At 46.3% G+C, this 17,282-nt stretch overlaps 2 protein-coding genes across 2 annotated transcripts; one reads left to right on the top strand and one right to left on the bottom strand.

Annotated features, from left to right (window-relative positions):
- The first annotated feature begins 766 nt into the window (after nt 1–766).
- LOC120706566 (leucine-rich repeat protein 1-like) lies at nt 767–9,766 on the top strand. The gene is made up of 6 exons (XM_039991250.1): nt 767–1,132; nt 2,727–2,798; nt 8,363–8,506; nt 8,624–8,695; nt 8,794–8,865; nt 9,402–9,766. The coding sequence occupies exons 1-6, from the start codon at nt 909–911 to the stop codon at nt 9,469–9,471; spliced, it is 654 nt and encodes a 217-aa protein (XP_039847184.1). The 5' UTR covers nt 767–908; the 3' UTR covers nt 9,472–9,766.
- Nucleotides 9,767–9,930: 164 nt separating this feature from the next.
- Nucleotides 9,931–14,940, bottom strand: LOC120706565 (probable anion transporter 1, chloroplastic). Its single transcript, XM_039991249.1, has 10 exons — nt 14,703–14,940; nt 12,795–12,902; nt 12,539–12,694; nt 11,949–12,164; nt 11,627–11,836; nt 11,410–11,547; nt 11,064–11,165; nt 10,850–10,915; nt 10,620–10,704; nt 9,931–10,527 (listed from the first exon to the last, which is right to left on the bottom strand). Exons 1-10 carry the CDS (start codon nt 14,709–14,711, stop codon nt 10,430–10,432), a joined length of 1,188 nt encoding a protein of 395 aa, XP_039847183.1. The 5' UTR covers nt 14,712–14,940; the 3' UTR covers nt 9,931–10,429.
- Between the last annotated feature and the right edge of the window lie 2,342 nt (nt 14,941–17,282).

The raw sequence follows: 17,282 nt of genomic DNA, 5'->3' as shown, positions 1-17,282 counted from the left end.
CCCCGAAACTTGTCGGGTGTGGTTTTTCACCCGTGGATACTCATTGGATAACCGTTTGGAGTAAAACTTCATATTTTGTAATATACTTAGTAATAACTTTGTTTACTTAGACTATTAAATTTATTTTAAATTTCTAATTTGACTTAGAAAATTATTTACTATTTATTGCATCTTGTGTATACATGTAAACGTTATATATATTATGTATATGTTTATAAGAAATACTTATTGCTCTTACTATGTTGTCATACAAAAGTGATTTTTGGGTATCCAATCCGCGGGGTTCGGTTTTGGGGATGGATTTCACCTGAATTGGTGTTAGGGTCGGGTTGGGGTTTTAAGTTCGGGTTTCGATTTTGGGTGCTCAGACACTCCACCTAATCCAAATCCGACCTGTTGTCATCTTTACTTGTAAGTCGTTCGATTGCAAAGCCTGCATCCCTAGCTGTTTTTTTCGAAAATCCACTTTATTATACGTATACTGTGACGTATTGGATGTAGTATTTATCAATTTTAAACAATTCTAAAAATGTGGATGGAGCGTTTTTTAAAAGCTTTCACCTAAAGAATCACCTATGGAACTTTTTAACGTGGCTTCACCTGTTCTTGCTATATCTAAAATTCATTAAACTTTTCACAAAAAAAAATGCATCACAAACAACATGATTAGGGGTGTGCATTTGTATGGAGCCTCAATGTCCAAGCGGTTGTTGCAAGTTTTCATAGAGTTGGTGCCACTGCCAGCTGAGTGGACGCCGCAGAAGATCCGCGCGAACAAGAATCTTTACCCGCTCCACTTCCGAGCTGAGTCTTTCATCACTCCCACTCCCTCTCCACTCCCCCTGCTTCGCCACTTTCCCCACCTTCGCCGCTTCCTCTCGGAGTCGAAACCCTAGCCAACCAGCTCGATGGCCTGGGCGGCGGCTACGGCTGCGGCTCTGGTGGTTGCGGCGGCGGTGCTGTCGCCGGCCTCCGTGGCGTCGGCGTCCAACGCGGAGGGCGACGCGCTGTACGCGCTGCGGCGCGCGCTCAAGGACCCCCGGGGCGTGCTCCAGAGCTGGGACCCCACCCTCGTCAACCCCTGCACCTGGTTCCACGTCACCTGCAACCGCGACAACCGCGTCACCCGCGTGTGAGCTCCACGGCCCTCTCCTTGCCTCCCTGGTTAATCTTTGGTTCAGCACTTGAATGTGCTTGCAAATTGTGATGGTATTGGGTTCGGTAGGCGCGTTCCATCTTTGTATGACGTGACGTGATGCTCATTTTTTCTGAAATCTGTAAATGCGTGCCTGTTCCAAACGGTGAAGCACCAAAATTGTAACTCTGATGGCATTAAGCAATGAGCATTAACCAACCCAATGAATATTTCATTGGCACCTGCTGGTTGATAATACTAGGTTATGCACAGTCTAGTCATGCGGTCAATCAGGCAAGGGCATTCTGGTCCAGGGCCTTTGACCTCCCTTTATCGTGACATTTTTATCGAAATAAAACACTGGCGTTAGCAACTTAGATGGTTGATGTTATGACTGGAAGAGTATAGTATGAGAGAATGAGGGCTACTAGTGGCTGAACAGGAAGACCGTCACGGGAGACGCTCCAATGCGCCCACGTCGCAGCAGTTTAGAATCATTTGAATTCGTATGTATGAGTCGGTTGTAAAAAAAAAAGTACCCTATAACTATTGTACTCTAACATTAAGGAAGGTAAGCTTTGAGATCATTCTGATCTCAGGGTGTTGTGTGGCAGTTCTTTCCCTGAGTCCAGCGCTTGCCGTGCACACCCTCGATGCCGGCCACCAGGACGGCGTCGCGTGTCCGCCGTCGCCGGGAGCCTAGCCCTCGGCTGCCCACGTCCCATCCATATTCCTTGCGCTCAGGCAGTAGTTCCAACAGTTGTCAAATGGTAATTCCCCCCTGTTGTAATTGTCAAAACTATGGTCAGTTAGACAGCCTTGTATTTTGGTTCAGCCTCTACTGTAATCGCGCACTCATGGCACTCATGCTCATAAAGGCTGATACAAGCTACAGCTTTGTGCTTAGCTGCTGCTTGATGCAGTCACTTGCATTGTACAAGTAAATTTGCAGTCTGCTAGTCAGGTCCAGAGGAAGCTATCATATCCATTTGGTTGCTAGAAGCAATTGTTACATGGAAATGGCTTCATGTAATGCAACTTTCAGCATGGCATCATTTGTTTGTAGCAAAATGTGCAAGCTTTCCTTTTTGGTCTGTTTTTTCAATGACTACTAGAATCATGTATCAGATAGTTTTTCTCTTTGTATACAAAACAAAGAAACATCCTGTCACATCATTGTGCTGCCTGTACAAGTTAGTGTATGTCATATGCTTCGGGTTACTAAATTTGCCATAAAAATATTTGAATACTGCACAGTAGAAATCTATAATTGACCACCAGCTACTTCTAATCTCAAGTTACGGTTTGGTACATGGGTGTACGGGATAGCTGTGCTACTGCTGATGCAATCTGTCTTATCTTACCGACAAATTCCTTCCATGTTCCTAGTTGACTTTTATGGGTTTGACCACTCAAATATACCGATTCTTGGGCAAATCACAAATTTCGTGTCCAGCAACATGTATTTGTTTCTGTATTTATTATCTGTATGAAATGACCATGGCAGGATCATTTGCGGTATTCTGTTATTTTTCAAGTTTACATTGGTGTCATTGTGTACAGCACTTTCTAACACTTGTGTATCTTGTAGGGATTTGGGTAACTCCAATTTGTCAGGCAATCTTGTTCCTGAACTGGGGCACCTTGAGCACTTGCAATATCTGTGAGTCTGACAAAACATTATTGCCTTGTCTTTCTTTTTCTGTTTTGCATAATCAAGTTGTACATAAACTCATAAAGTTGATTTGCAAAATGAAAACATCATTGTCAATTTTGCATTTGTATTTCCCTAGCTTAATCCTGGAAATGTCAGAAGAGGAACCTAGCTTAATCCTGCTTCCACTATTTCATTTGTATTTCCCTCATGCAATTTCTTGATTAGAGAATTTGGTATCAAATTATGAGAATGCGCATATGGTATGTGCAGCTGTCAAGGGATCCTACTGGGATTTGTGCTAGAGATCAGTTCTAGTGAAGTCCATTTAAATAGATTTTGTGGTAGGCTCTGAACAATATAGAAAAAATATGCCTCGCCATACTGTGCTTGGATCGAATCCTCCTTATCTTTGCTCGTAGTAAGTGCATTGGACTTTGGAACATGGTATACTTTTGTTGCCAAGCCATACTGGCAGTTACATTCTGTCCACCAGAGAAAGAACTGATTTATTTACCCTTCACATCATATTTATGGACTTTTCCAATGTTCAAGAAAACGCTAGGCGCTAGGCAGGCGCTAGCCTACTGACTAGCGCCTAGGAAGATTAAACGTAGATTAAATGTGATTAATCGTTTGTGTGTTTTTTTATTTTTTTATTTTTGTGCTGCTGAGAGCAAAGATTAGTAGTAACTAGTAAGTACTAAGTAATAATCTATGTTCTACTCAAACAAAAAAGTAATAATCTATGTTACCCGGACACGCCTGGAAGCCCACGTATCGCATATCTGCCCGTTTTTGGGACACAGCCCAGCCCACGAAGTAGTTCAGCCTCCTATCCAGCCCTTGACCTAGCCCCCCACGGGCCACACGGTCACGCACAGGCACACATCACTCTCACCCTCAACGGATGCACGCAGGCGCCGCCCGACCAGGCGCCTGCACGAGCGTCGCCGCCCGCTGGCAAGGAGGAGCGCCGGCTGCAATCTCCGGTGAGTTTCTGTAACACCCCGGTGTTAATTTTTGCTGCTAATCGTGTGTTTAGTCGCCAATCAGGGTTAATCACCATCATTAGCGCTAATCGAGTTCGCATAGTAAACATCGACTTAGCTACGTTCGCTCTCGTTTTTCTCCCTAATCCGAGCTTCGAATCAACTTTCGCCCAAAAGCAAAGTTGTAGATCTTTTCTTCCTCTACAGCTTTTATTTTGGCCAAATTTCAAGTTCCTATATGGAATTTTGAGTTTCAATTGGTCAAAGTCCGGTCAAAAATTAGTCAAAACGATCACTGTGCTACACGGTTCGTCACTGTGCTTGCCGCGACCGGCGATGCGCCGGCGCCTCCACGCGTCGCACGCGCCGGCGATCCTCGCTCTCCGCGCTGCGCGCCTTATCCGCTCCCAGCGCCATCCCTATCCACTTCTACCCCCTTCGTCCTCGTCAAGCCGAGCCCGAGCACGAGCGGAGCTCGTCGCCGTTCGCCGCTCCGACCACCCCCTCGCCGCTCCGCTTCGATTTCTCGCACCCCAAGCCGATTAACCTCGCCCTCCACCTCCGCCCCTCTCTAAGCCCGTTCGTGCCGTTTCCCCGGCCGAATCGGCCCTGCGCCGGCCGGCCGCCATTGCCGCCGCCGGAGCTCCGCCCCCTCCCGTCGAACTTCCTCTCCCGGCCCTCCTTAGCTCGATTCGAGCGCACGGTGAGATTCCTCGCGACCTCCTCCTCCCTGACCATTTCCCCCTCGGATTTCGCGGCCGCCGGCGCCGGTGCGCCGCCGCGCCGCCGTGGCCACCTTGCGCCGCCGCCTGTGCCGCCCTGACGCGGGCTAGCGCCGCGCCGCCGCGCGCCCCAGGGCCGCCTGGGCTCCCTGGGCGTGAGCTCGCCCCGCCCCTCCGCCGGTCTGCGCCGCCGCCGGCGGAACGCCGCGAGCCGCCGCCGTCCTTGCCTGTGCGCGCCGCCGCCGCTCCGCGTGCGCCTCCGCCTCACCCCGCGCGCGCCCCGCTGCCGCCCGGCCGCGGACCGCCCCGATGCGCTGCCGGCCGGACCCCGCCGGCGGGGAGACGCGCCGCCGCCGCGGTGCCGCCCATGGTCGGCCACGGCCATGGCACGCGCGCGCGAGCAGGCAAAGCAGAGGAGGGGGGCGGGCTGGGCTCCCTGACAGGCGGGGCCCAGTCGGCAGCCCCCCTCTTTTACTTTTTGTTTTCCATTTTCATTTATTTATTCGGCTGAAAACTTCAAAAATTTGTAGAAAAATATCAAAAAATGAGAAAAATGCAAAATAAATTTTGTTAGGTTTCTAAAATCGAGATCTTCAGAAGAAAAATACTTGTTCATGGGAAATGTCACTTTTGCCCCTGCTAAAAATTCGGGTTGTGTTTAAGCTAGTTTAATTATTACCGGTTGTTCTATTGCTCTAAAATTTATGAAATTTATTCAGTAGATTACTCTTTGTATGTGTAGTCCACTGAAAATTTTTCAGGTGCATAGCCTTTGTGCATGTTTGTGGATCTAATATTGCTTGATTTCCTTTCTAGGGCTAAAAGAAATACTTTTCTATATCAATAAATGTTGGTAATTTATTTATGCATTCCTTATCAGTAGTTTAGTAGCTGTTGTTTTGAAGGAAACACTTCAGGCTAAAATGAGTTGAACTTCGGAACCGCACCTACGCACTCAAATCGTTCAGTTGTTACTTTCTTTGTGGTAGCTACTCAGTTGATGCATGTCAGCTCTGTCGGTTCTTTTATTTGCTGTGGATCGAAATGCGTCGCATCATGAGCATCCATGCACTGTTGTGGTTCTGACTCTGGCATGGCATCCTTTCATATGTGTAGACACCGCGAGTGAAGCCGTCTACGAGTTGATCGCTGAGCCAATCCAGGCGCCGCAAGCAGGGGAACCGCAAGCCGAAGCAGCCGTCGAGCCAGATCCAGAAGTCGCTAACCCCGCTGACTGGCAAGGCAAGCCCCGGAGCATAACCTCTATTTTCAGTATTCAACGTTATTATTTAAATATTGCGCATTAAGTTTTCTAGGAGTTGAATGAAACCCTAGTATGCATGTTTCTCCTAGGTACCTATGGGTCTCTACTAGTATACAGGCACCGTTAGAACTGCTTTGCTAATTAGGAACCCGGTAGAAGCCGAGTGATTCATGTCACTCGCGAGATATAGGTCTTGTTACTTTTGAATAAGTTACCAGAGATTGAATCTGGAAGAAAAAGAAAGGAAAAATGGAGACCGGGCGGAGATGGATTTGGTTATGGACATGGATTGGATGGAAAGTAAGCCTCCGCCTGTGTCGACTGAGGACCGTACCGTTGTTGGCCGTGCTGACCGAGTTTGAACAGTACTAACCGCATGTCGGGAGTAGGAGGTAGTCGAAACCGGTAAGCTCAGTACCATATGTGCACCGGTAGACAGACTTGATACTGTCTTCACCAGTGGAGCTAGTATACAAACTCATGGCTGACCCTTCGTTGGTATCGGTGGGGCTAGCAGTCCCGGGTCGCAGGGCAGTTCGGCTATTTGGTGTGCATATGTGAAGGGTTGTCACGTATGGTCCGATGGGGCCTATATGTGACGTGTGTGTTAGGTCCACCTTGCAAGGTTAAATCGGATCGATTCGCTGTCTCTCTCGGTTAAGAGAACCTTGGTCACTTCGTCACATCGTAGTAAAGAAGTGGAATGAGATTGAACTGAGAATGTTTGCTGTGGTACTCTGAAAAGATAATGTGATCAACCATGCGTGCTCTAGATGTTGGTGCAAACCTAGTTGGTATTGGTATAATAACTTTGAGCTAAAATACTGAAAGTAAGAATTCACTGTTCGTAGCTTTTCAGCAAAATAACTCCAGAGCCAAACAGCTTTGCATGTCTAGGAGTCGGCTAAGTATATACCAATAGTCGGATAAGCCTTGCTGAGTATTACAATACTCAGGCTTGTTGTTGCCATATATTTTTAGCAGGATGCGTTCCAGAGGACTCCGAGGAGATCTGCGCCTCGTAGATCGGTCAACCACTTTCTTCGGGTTGGTCGATCGAGTGGGTCCCGTCTTCTCCATGAAGTTCGGGCAGGTGAGCCTCACATCAGTGGGCAAGGTGTGAAGCTCGTCTTTGTCTGCGACGTTGGTTATCGTACCGTATTTTGAAGCTTGTTTTAAACTCTAAATTACTTTCCGCTGCGTTTGAACTCTGAGGTTTGAATTGTAAAGCTAGCTTGTAAACACTTACTGTACATTAAGTGGTGTTTCTGTTATAAACTCGGTTTGTATATGGTTTTGAACGCTTTTATTGCCGGTAATCATCTGTGCTCGTCTTTTGGCGAGAGTTCCTGTGTAATCGATCCTGGTTACAGCAGACGGTCTGAACGTACTGGTTGAGTGCAGTAATTCTGGTTTGAGGTTAAGTGTCAATTATTGCACTTGATTGGTATTATTTGGACTGTTATGTGACAGTTTCCCCTTTCCCGTTCTCGTTGTCCTCTCTGATTTCCTCCTCCCCGAAGCAACCCGCCCGTTCCGGCCGTTGCTTCCCCGCAGCTCCCGCCGCCGCAGAAGCAGCAGCTGAGTTGACTCCGCCAGCCACCTCCTCTCCTCCTGCTCCGGCGCCGCCGTTCTTGTTTTGGCGCGCAGTCCGCCCGCAGCCCGCACTTTTTTCCCGCGCGAGTGCGCGTTCTCCCGCTCGCACTTTCTGCGCGCGCGCGGCCGCCGCCCGCCCACCCAGCGACGCTTAGCGTCGTTTTTTCACGCGTACGCGCCGCCTAGCGCGTAGACGCAGCGTCTAGGCACGCCCAGCGCTTAATTGGGCGCCTAGGCCCTAAACGAGACGTTAGGCTTCCGTTTAGCGTTTAATCTCGATTAAACGACGTTTAATAACGTTTTTTTTTTAACCTTGGACTTTTCACATCTCTAACTGTTATTCATTGTATGAAATTGTTCAATGAGTTTAATAAAGGGAAAACTACATAATTCATACTCCATAGTTCCTTATCTGTTGTAGATGTGAGGTTATGTAGGATATTGATTACAAGTTTGTTTTCTTACATCAAATTCCAGTATTGTACTTCCATTTCTGAAGGGGTGGTAGAAAACCATTGTATCTTGGAGAAATTTTCCTGATATTCACTAGCAGAGAAAATAAACCAATTTAAGAAGCTTAAAAAAAATATCGTGAATCTGACACATACGGGCTAGAAGTAGTAGCAGTGCAAACTTCCTCCTTTTTTCTTGAAAATGAAAACTTCCTCTCGTTTGTCCCTTCATTTCTGCAACTTAGCTGGCCTAGTATACTCGCTATCCCATTGGTGGAAACCAGACAGTTAGTAATTTTTCCAGTGAGCTGTTTGTTCACAGCTATTGTCATCTGATTTTCACTATTCAGTCTTCGGATGGTGCATTATGATACATAAATAGTTTCAATGTTTTTTTTAGTATATGATTAATCTTTAGGTTACCTAATCATCTCATGACTGCATGTCTGCACTGATCATCCGTTAAACTTTCAACAGTGTTTCAGAATCCAGTGTGCTTGAAATTTCCATTCGTACAAGTTCTCTTACATTGTGCTCATTGTTACAGAGAACTCTACAAAAACAATATTCAGAGCACTATCCCAGCTGAGCTTGGGAATCTGAAGAGCCTTATCAGCTTGGACCTGTATAACAACAACATTACAGGGAACATACCAAGGGAACTTGGCATGATGAAATTTTTAGTATTCCTGTGAGCACTGATACTTTAGTTCGAATGCAACCATGTGTTCCTTTGTTGCAGTTCGTGGCACTCAGTATGTTAATCTGTTAACCTTTTTTCCCCCCTCACTTTTCCTGTTTTTTCTAGGCGACTTAATGACAACCATTTGACGGGTCCAGTTCCAAGGGAACTGACAAAAATCTCTAGCCTCAAAGTGATGTAAGTCTTCAGCTTCCTGTTATGCATTTGCTGAATCGCATGTCTTTCTGTACATGTTATTGACAGTACTTCATCCTGTGCATCCATACTTCTTGCAGAGACGTCTCAAACAATGATCTTTGCGGCACAATCCCAACTAGTGGGCCTTTTGAGCACATACCATTGAGCAAGTATGATCTACCGACTCCTCCTCAATTCTTCTATTAAATAAACTGATTTATTTGATTCTTACCTTTCTGCATCTAATGTTTTGCATATTTTAAAGGAGCCATTAGCATTTAGCCATGGTATCCAACAACCCGGAACTAATACCACATGAAGTTACAAAATCGATTTAAACCTCAATTAAGTTTATGTCTGACACAAGGTTTCCGGATATCTTATATGTTCTTGCATGTTGGGTGAAAAGATACACTTGCATCTACCATGATCTTATATGTGTTATACCATCCATGCTGCAGTAGCTGACGTAGATCTACAATTATTATTTATTTATTTGATTCATTTATATGCCAAATGAGGATTAAATGGCACATTATATGTTTACAAAATGCTCATTTCTTTTGATGACCTTGGAATGCATGTGGACTAGTTGCACTTGCCTGCTGCCACTTAGTGTGAAACTTCTCAAATAATCAGCACGTCTATATGCAAAACTCGTTTGTCCTGCCTGTTTTGTTTGTTTCTAAGCCCTACCTCACTGCAGCTTTGACAATAATCCAAGAATGGAAGGCCCGGAGTTGCAAGGGCTTGCAACGTATGACACAAACTGCTGAAGTGGCAAGCAGCTCTCGTCGCTCACACAACAGATGTCAGCGGATCAAAACTTCATCAGAGCATCTTGTAGAGAAGCATGTCTGGTAGCTTGTAGCAGTGCTTGCTCGTAAAAAGCAGGGCAGCCCTCTCTGTGTAGATAGTGTTTATTAGTAGCTTGTAGCACTCTGTTGAAACCTCTTGGACTGATGGTCCAATGTACTGAAAATGTCACGTACTGTATGGTTGGTCGATGAACTGGAACCGTGGAAATATTTACTTACCATTTTCACCTAATGTTTGATGATCTTCACCTCAGTCATGTAATGCTTCTCTCTTGATGGGTTAGCCTCAGACCGCTTATTGAGGAAGCTAAACTTCATCTTTTAGGAATTCAAAACATCAAATCCTCTTGAATGCCGTACGTTTCCAGTCACACGTTCCAGAGTAAACTACACTTCCATCTTTGAAAGTGTCGATAATAGTTTGCCACACTCAAAACTCAAAAGGTTAACAGATACATATTCATCAAATCTTGAATGTGTTAGTAGTAACCCCTTGCAAATTTTCTTGCTGTAATCTACATCGAACTGTAACAATAACGAGCTATTCAAGAGAAAGGAGTAACATGTCAAAATTACTACTGTGTACGATGATGGATTCTTCAGCTATGCTGTGCAGGGATACCTATACTGAGCAAAATATACAGTCACATATCCTGCAGGCGCGTGCATTACTCAACTCGTCCATGCTTCGTTTGCAATCTCACAAGTGTCTTGATACCAGTGCAATCAAGCAGTATCCAGGATTGGGCGGAGTTCTGGGAATCTCACCTTGGGAGCTATCAGTCCACTGTTGCCTCTTTCCCAAGAGTTGAGTTGCATGGGGCTGCATCTGTTGTCTTGAACTTTATCCAGGGGGCAAGTTGTTGATCCAGGGCGAATATGTCACTTAGAACTGTGAGCATGCTATGTACACTCTTCAATCAAGAATTTTTTCACCAGTTGAGAACACATTCCACACCAAAGTCCCAACCAGATAAAGCAATACAGATACCTCAAAGACATTATCCCAGGAACCTGCATTTTTGGGGTGATTGGATTCATCAATGAATCTGGGTTTTAAAATAGGCTGCTAGTATGCAATGCAGGAGAGTGAGATTAGATCGAACCATGCTGCAAGATGTATCCTGTTGCTGCTGTGCCAAATACACCAGCTAAAACCCCAGCTGTGTTGGAAAGACCAAGCAGTACACCCTGAAAGACAGGGAGAAGGCAACCACCATTTAGTACCTCATGGATTCACTTATAGTCTAGGTTCCAGAATTTCACATATAACAGTAGAATGAGTCCGAGTCATGTGTGGAATAAAAGGTTATGCTATAGGACAGGAAGAGATTACAGCATATCGTGGGCCGATGTCTTGGTGGTTTGAGTATAGACCAGACTGCGAGAATGCATCAGTTCCCTGACAATGGAAAAAACATAATGCAATTAAAGTGTTGTGGTTAGCATGCATGTAACGTTAAACCTCAAGTCGTTTGACTATATGAAAATGTGTTGTTCTATTATCAACAAAGACTGGACATAAAAAAGAAGCAAAATGGAGAAATTACCTGGCTACAAGCCATGCACAACACCGCCATGGCAGGCGAGTTGACATGGCTTAGTTGAGTTAGAAAAAACGCTGGCCCCAAGAATCCAATTGATTGCATGATCTGAAAGAGGTGTATATACATATGAAACAATAGAGAATAAAACTCAACAGACCACTGAATGTATATGAAAAAAGGGCTAACTTTGCAGTTCTCTGCAATCTACTGACTTAAGTGCTTTCATACAACTTAATTATGTTCTTTGCTAATGTATAATGATTACTAGTGTTTTCATTGCATGGTTTGGATTCAATTCAGTGGATCCTTATAGCTTATTTACATAGTTGAAGTGAAGGGAACTCTTTACCTTTCGAACTGTTGTCACAGATACTCCTCTACTGACAAGTGTATCTGCGATCCAACCACCAACATTTGCAGAAACTGCCATCGTGAACCAGGGAAGAACGCAGACAAGGCCGGACTCCATTAGGTTGAATTTCAGAACCTATTTCAAAGAAACTTTTTAATGTACAAATGGTAAAAGTTCAAGATCCTGAGGTAGAAAATTTGGTGTCTAGTATTACCTGGTTGTAGTATGTGGGCATCCATGTGAGCAAAATGAAAGTTCCCCAGTTATGGCAGAAGTGAGAAACTATAAGTGCCCAAACAGGTGGTTTTGATAATATTAGTTTCCATGGAATTGTTTTAACAGGCTCCCCTGCTGTGCTTTGACTAGTAATAAGCTTCTTTTCGGCTGCACTGATTCCAGGATCTTCGAGTGGGGAACTATACGCCTTAAAAATAAACATGCAATGAATTCAGAGGTGATACCATGAAATGAGAGGTCAATTTTTGCTACACTGAAGAATTTGATATGTACAATGGAACACTTGAAGACAAAAGTACCTTGGTTGCCCATGTCGTGAACCAAACAGCCCCTAGAGACCCAAATGAATAGAAGACTGATGGCCAACCAAATTTATGTATCAATAAGGGGGAAAATGCAAGGCCTGTCACGGAACCAAGGTACATTCCACTATACACAAGAGACAATGATCTGCTCCTCTCTGATACAGGAACCCATTTTGAAAGAATATTATTCATTGCAGGCATGGCAACCCCCTGGAGCAAGAATGGATATGCTGTTAAAATCAGAGAAAGGTGTAGAAAGGATATCAATAACAAAAGATGCAGAGCTAAGCAACCAGAATACACTTGTGATAGCTGGGAAGGCTGGTATGGGTTCCCAGCTGTGCAAGCATAGGAGCGCATAGCTGCTTGTGAACCTAATTTTTCAAATTTTCTAGAAAGTACTAACTTAAGTGTAGCAAACAACTCAAGGAAGCAATGATATTCCCTTCAGGTAAATGAAACAACCATTGGGGCAAAAATCTCTCAACATTCAAATTATGCCATCATTTGATACCCTCAAGAAGTTTCTGAACTTGGATTAGAAGGAATATATATATGTAGGTCCATGAGTAACTAGTGGTTACCTCACCAATTCCCATGAAAGCTCGGACAACAAGAAGAAATGGTAAGCCAAGCTTTGCAGCGACAGGAGTAAGAGCTGTAGCTATGGACCACCAAACCACCCCGAAACCAAGGACAGTCTTTCCTCCAACAGTATCTGCCCATATTCCTCCAGCTATCTGCAATGATTATTGGATTAAATTGTTTAGTAAAAGTTACTGCCTTTTATCCGAAATGCAGAATTCATGGATGAAACAAAAATTACTCTTACTTACTGACCTGAGTTAGGAGGTAGCCCCAGAAGAAAGATGACTGGATGAGACCAACAGTTTGAGGGTTCCAACCATACTCTGCGGACATAGGCAGAATAGCAATGCTCATGTTCACCTGCAAATGATGGTCCTATAAACCTCTCACAAACAAAGCCACACCACTATCTGCACACACCCATCAAAAACTATTACCGCAATCATAGTTGTCTAGATTTTACTATTTATTTCCAGTTGACATAATTGATAGCAGGTACATGCATTTTGCTGCTACAGCATTCATGAAAAAGACTGGAAGTGTTCACATGATCACATCAAACATAAAATATGGCAACAACGAGCACAAGAAGGTTGGTTTGGGCTTGTGATGAAGGCCATGAAAGTTTATCCAGTAATGCACGCTTTACAATGGGCTACTCTCATTGGATGGCTGCCTAGATGAGAATTTTTTGGGACATCTGCAGGCGATTGGAAATATGGAAACAACCTCCCTGATGACATCTATAAAATCTATAAAGTTAGTCCCCATTAAGAGTCATTTACTTTGATTTCTCTGCAACCACATTAAGCCACATCATCTCAATTAGTATTGTCCATAGGATCTCAGCAACTAGCATAATCTCTACCGTCCATACAAAAGATGCATCATTAATAGATGAACATGAAACATTTACTTTGTCATGCATCAGGGTCACTTTGTTGGGCACTACCGCTGAGCATTAAGGGGCACTTTGTTGTCCACTACCGCTGAGCATTAAGGGAAACTTTGTTGGCCACTACCGCTGGACACTAAGTCTCTTAGAGTTTCCACCATACGATCAAGATTAAAGAGACTGATTGTACAGCTCTCTAAGCTTGCACATGTATACATATACATTTGCCTATGGCGGGGGCGCCACGGAGCTCCAGCGTCGACTCCATCTCCATCCCGTGGTGCATGTGCGTCTTCCGCTGTCAGACGCCACGTTGTAGGCGGCGAACGTGAAGTGACCACGGCCAGGAACTGGCGGAGGATCTTGGACACCACGCCGCTGGCCTATGCAAGCTGAAAGATGAGGTCCATGTTGCTGGTGGTCTGCTTTCTTTTTTCTCAGTGCAAGATTTACTTTGCTTTGACTTTGCTAATCTTAGTCCCACGAATTTTATTATCTTTTCCCTCAAAAAGAAATTTTCTTATCTTTCTGCCCTACCGTAAATTCCTGGAAGAAACAAAAATCACGCTAATTTGTAGGTGGATTACCATACTAGCATCATACCTGAGTTCATCTTAGAAATGATGATGCTCTCAACTAACAACATGTAAGTTGAACAAAAGGTGTAAAAAATATTCTCTTTTGCTTCTGCGATGCGAAAAATAAAAGCGTCCAAAATAGAGAACACGTTTCACCAACTTTCGGAGAGAGGATTCCATAGATCAATTAGCAACAAGTTTTTCTCATTCAAAAATTCACCATTTCATATATTTTCAACAAATCTTGATCAATATAATACTACACACTCTCCATTGTGTTTTATCTAATTTTTTTATATCTTTTAGTCATAGTTTATAAAAAATTCGCTCAATCCCGCAGCAACGCGCGGGGAATCACCTAGTATTCCATGTAACTAGAATCAATTTGCAAGAGAGAAATGCTACTAGGTCAGTTCGTGCCTTTACGTTCTGCTCAAGAAAGAAATGCGCAAAACTTAGAGCATGTTGAGGGTCAGATTTACAACAACTAACTAATTTCCACCACCGGCAGTAATACTGCGGAGGCATTTGGTTTTGATTTCGGAAGAGCACAGAGTCACCTCTCAGCTCTGAATACGTGAGCTAGCTATCTGACCAGCTTGATCGCTCGTGGCACTGCGCATGGCACTGCGGTCGGTCATGCAGGCCAGGCGATGCGCAGGGGGATTAGCACAGAGGCACACGTACCCGGTCCATGTTGCAGAGGAGGAAGGCAGAGAAGCAGAGGAAGACGATGGCCCAGCGCTTGGGGAACTGCGCCTGCTCCTCCTCCTCCTCCTCCCCTCCTTCCGCGTCCGCCTCCTCCTTGGCGAGCAGCAGCCTCCGCACCGTCTCCAGCAGCGCCCCGCCGGCGTGCGGGTCGTCGTGGCCGTCGCCCCCGCCGCGGCCCCGCCGCGGCGGCGTCTCCGGCTGCAGGTCCGTCCGCCGCACCGCCCGCCTCCGGGCCAGCCCCCCGGCCCGACGAGCCCACGGGCCGCCGCCGCCGCCGCCGGAGCCGGGGCGGAGCGCCGCTGCGGGGCGCCGGGGGCAGGAGAGCGGCAGCAGGTGGAGGAGCATCGCTGCAGCAGGAAACGGAGAGCCGGTTCCCCGCGGCGCACGCGAAGCTCCCCCGCGCGGCGTGCGGGAGATATTTTTTTTCGAACTCCGGAAGAGCTGGTTCCTTCCAGCTACTGGCTGGAGCGGCGTGCGGTGGCGGGCGGCCGTTCCGTGGACCGTGGAGGGGGACGGGTTCGCGGTGCGGATGCGATGCCGCGGCGCGGAGCGGGGGCGGTGTGGCCGCCGCGGCCGCCTGGGGATACGAATGGCTGTCGCGCGCCGGACCGCGGCGAGGGAATCGGGGCGGTGCCCGGCTATATCTGCCCACCTGGCGCCTGGCGCGCGCGTGGGCGTCCGACCAGCTCAGCGCCGCATGCACACGTGTTTGCCAAACCAGGAGGGAGGGAAAGATTTTTTTTCCCCAGAGGGAGGGAGAGAAGATGAGTAGATGACCGGGTCTCTATTTTATTTTTTCCCCGGACAGGTGCGTACTAGACCAAAGAATTTGGTTGGAATTACCTTATAAGCTCCAAATCTCCATTCCATGGAACGTTATCCTCAGCGGTTTTGGAGCCAGTTCTAAAATTATTTCCTCCGTTTTAAAATATACGAAGTTTAGAATAAATAAATAAATTTCAGCGCATATTTTGTTAAAAACAGATGGAAGCGTTTTGCGGTTTTAGGCATGGCACCTGCTTGTTGAGGCAACCATGCAGTTAAAAAATACACTGAAATAATGAGCAAACCCCTAAGCGAATAAACAAAACAGGCCTCGTTGCGAATTAACGGAAGCCCAGTAGGAAAAGGCATAAGCGGCCCAATTTGGCGGGAGCAGCCACGAGCCCACGACTCTCGCCTCGCGCGCGTCTATATATACGAACGCGCCCGCGCCAGCGCTCCTCGCGCGCGCTCGGTCGCTCGTTACAAGCACGGGCTCACACGCAGCAACCTCACCGGACAGCTAGCAATAATGGATCGGCCGGCGCCGGAGCTAGAGGATACACCTATGACCGAGATGGCCGCCGGCGGCGAGGACGACGACGGTTCGGCGTCGGCGCCGTTGCATCGGGCCGGTGGCGCGGCGAGTGGGAGCTGGCGGCGGCGGCGGCGGCACCACGAGGGGTGCCCCGGGTGCCGGCTGGACGAGGCGAACAAGGCCGACACCGGCGTCCCCTACCGCAACTTCTCCTACATCTGGGCCGTCTGCCTTGCCGCCGGTGAGTTCCCTATCTCGCTCTCTCCCCGGCCTAGCTCCGACGATCCCCTGCTGTCCCCTCTCTTCTCGTGCATGTACTCGATCTTCTTCGTCGCGCGTCTACTACGACACATGGCCTTTTCCTTTCCCGTAAGCTAGCTACCTCGCGTTCGTCGTCGTCCTGGCTAGACCTAAACGGCGTGCTACGGCCACTGCTCTGCACAACGTTTATACAGCTAGTATTCACTCCATTTCAAAATATTTATCGTTTTAGTTTTTCTAGATATATCAATTTTACTATACACCTAAACATGATATATATCCAGACTATACATCTAGAAAAATCAAAATGACTAATAATTTAGACGCAGGGAGTAACATATTTTGCTGCGGGCGTGGTCTTGCCGTCCGATCCATATATATGGTCGTCCACGTGGCTTGCCTGGCCAGGCCTAGACCAAAGTACAGGAGAACTTGCTACTTGCATGCACGGAAGAGTATTTTTCCAACAGACTTTATACTTACTAAGGTACAAATAAAGTACGATAGGTACCGTCTGTACACCGGAAGTACTTAGATTTTAGTACGTAATAACTTCCATTTTTTACTGAATTGCTAGCATCGGATGATGCAGGGCTGTGCATAAAACATGAAAATTAAAATTCGGCTGCACGTAACATAAACTGTTCCCCGTTCCAGATGACCCATAATAAGGCTCCATCCCCGTCTAACCACATGAAAACGAGCCGTCTCCTCCCGCGTTGGCACTTCCTTCCCGTCTCGGTGTCCCCTAACGAACTCCTCTGCAAGGCCGAAACGCATGTGTCCATCCATTCAAAGAATCAAATTCAGGCCAGATCAACCATACACCCGTCGCAACATTGAAAAGTGTCATCAGCAACACTAGAATCGAACGTTTTAAACATCAAAAAAATTGTTCACAGCTGCATTCGACTCCGCCAATAATCTCCCACTCCTTGACTAGTATTACTAATTAGACATAAAAAAAAATTATGATTGCAACAATAGAACGGGAC

Source organism: Panicum virgatum, chromosome 5K (assembly GCF_016808335.1).
Source record: "Panicum virgatum strain AP13 chromosome 5K, P.virgatum_v5, whole genome shotgun sequence".
In the NCBI taxonomy this organism is placed as follows: domain Eukaryota; kingdom Viridiplantae; phylum Streptophyta; class Magnoliopsida; order Poales; family Poaceae; genus Panicum; species Panicum virgatum.
Note: the sequence above shows the minus strand (reverse complement) of the source record. Positions and strands in the feature narration are given on the sequence as shown.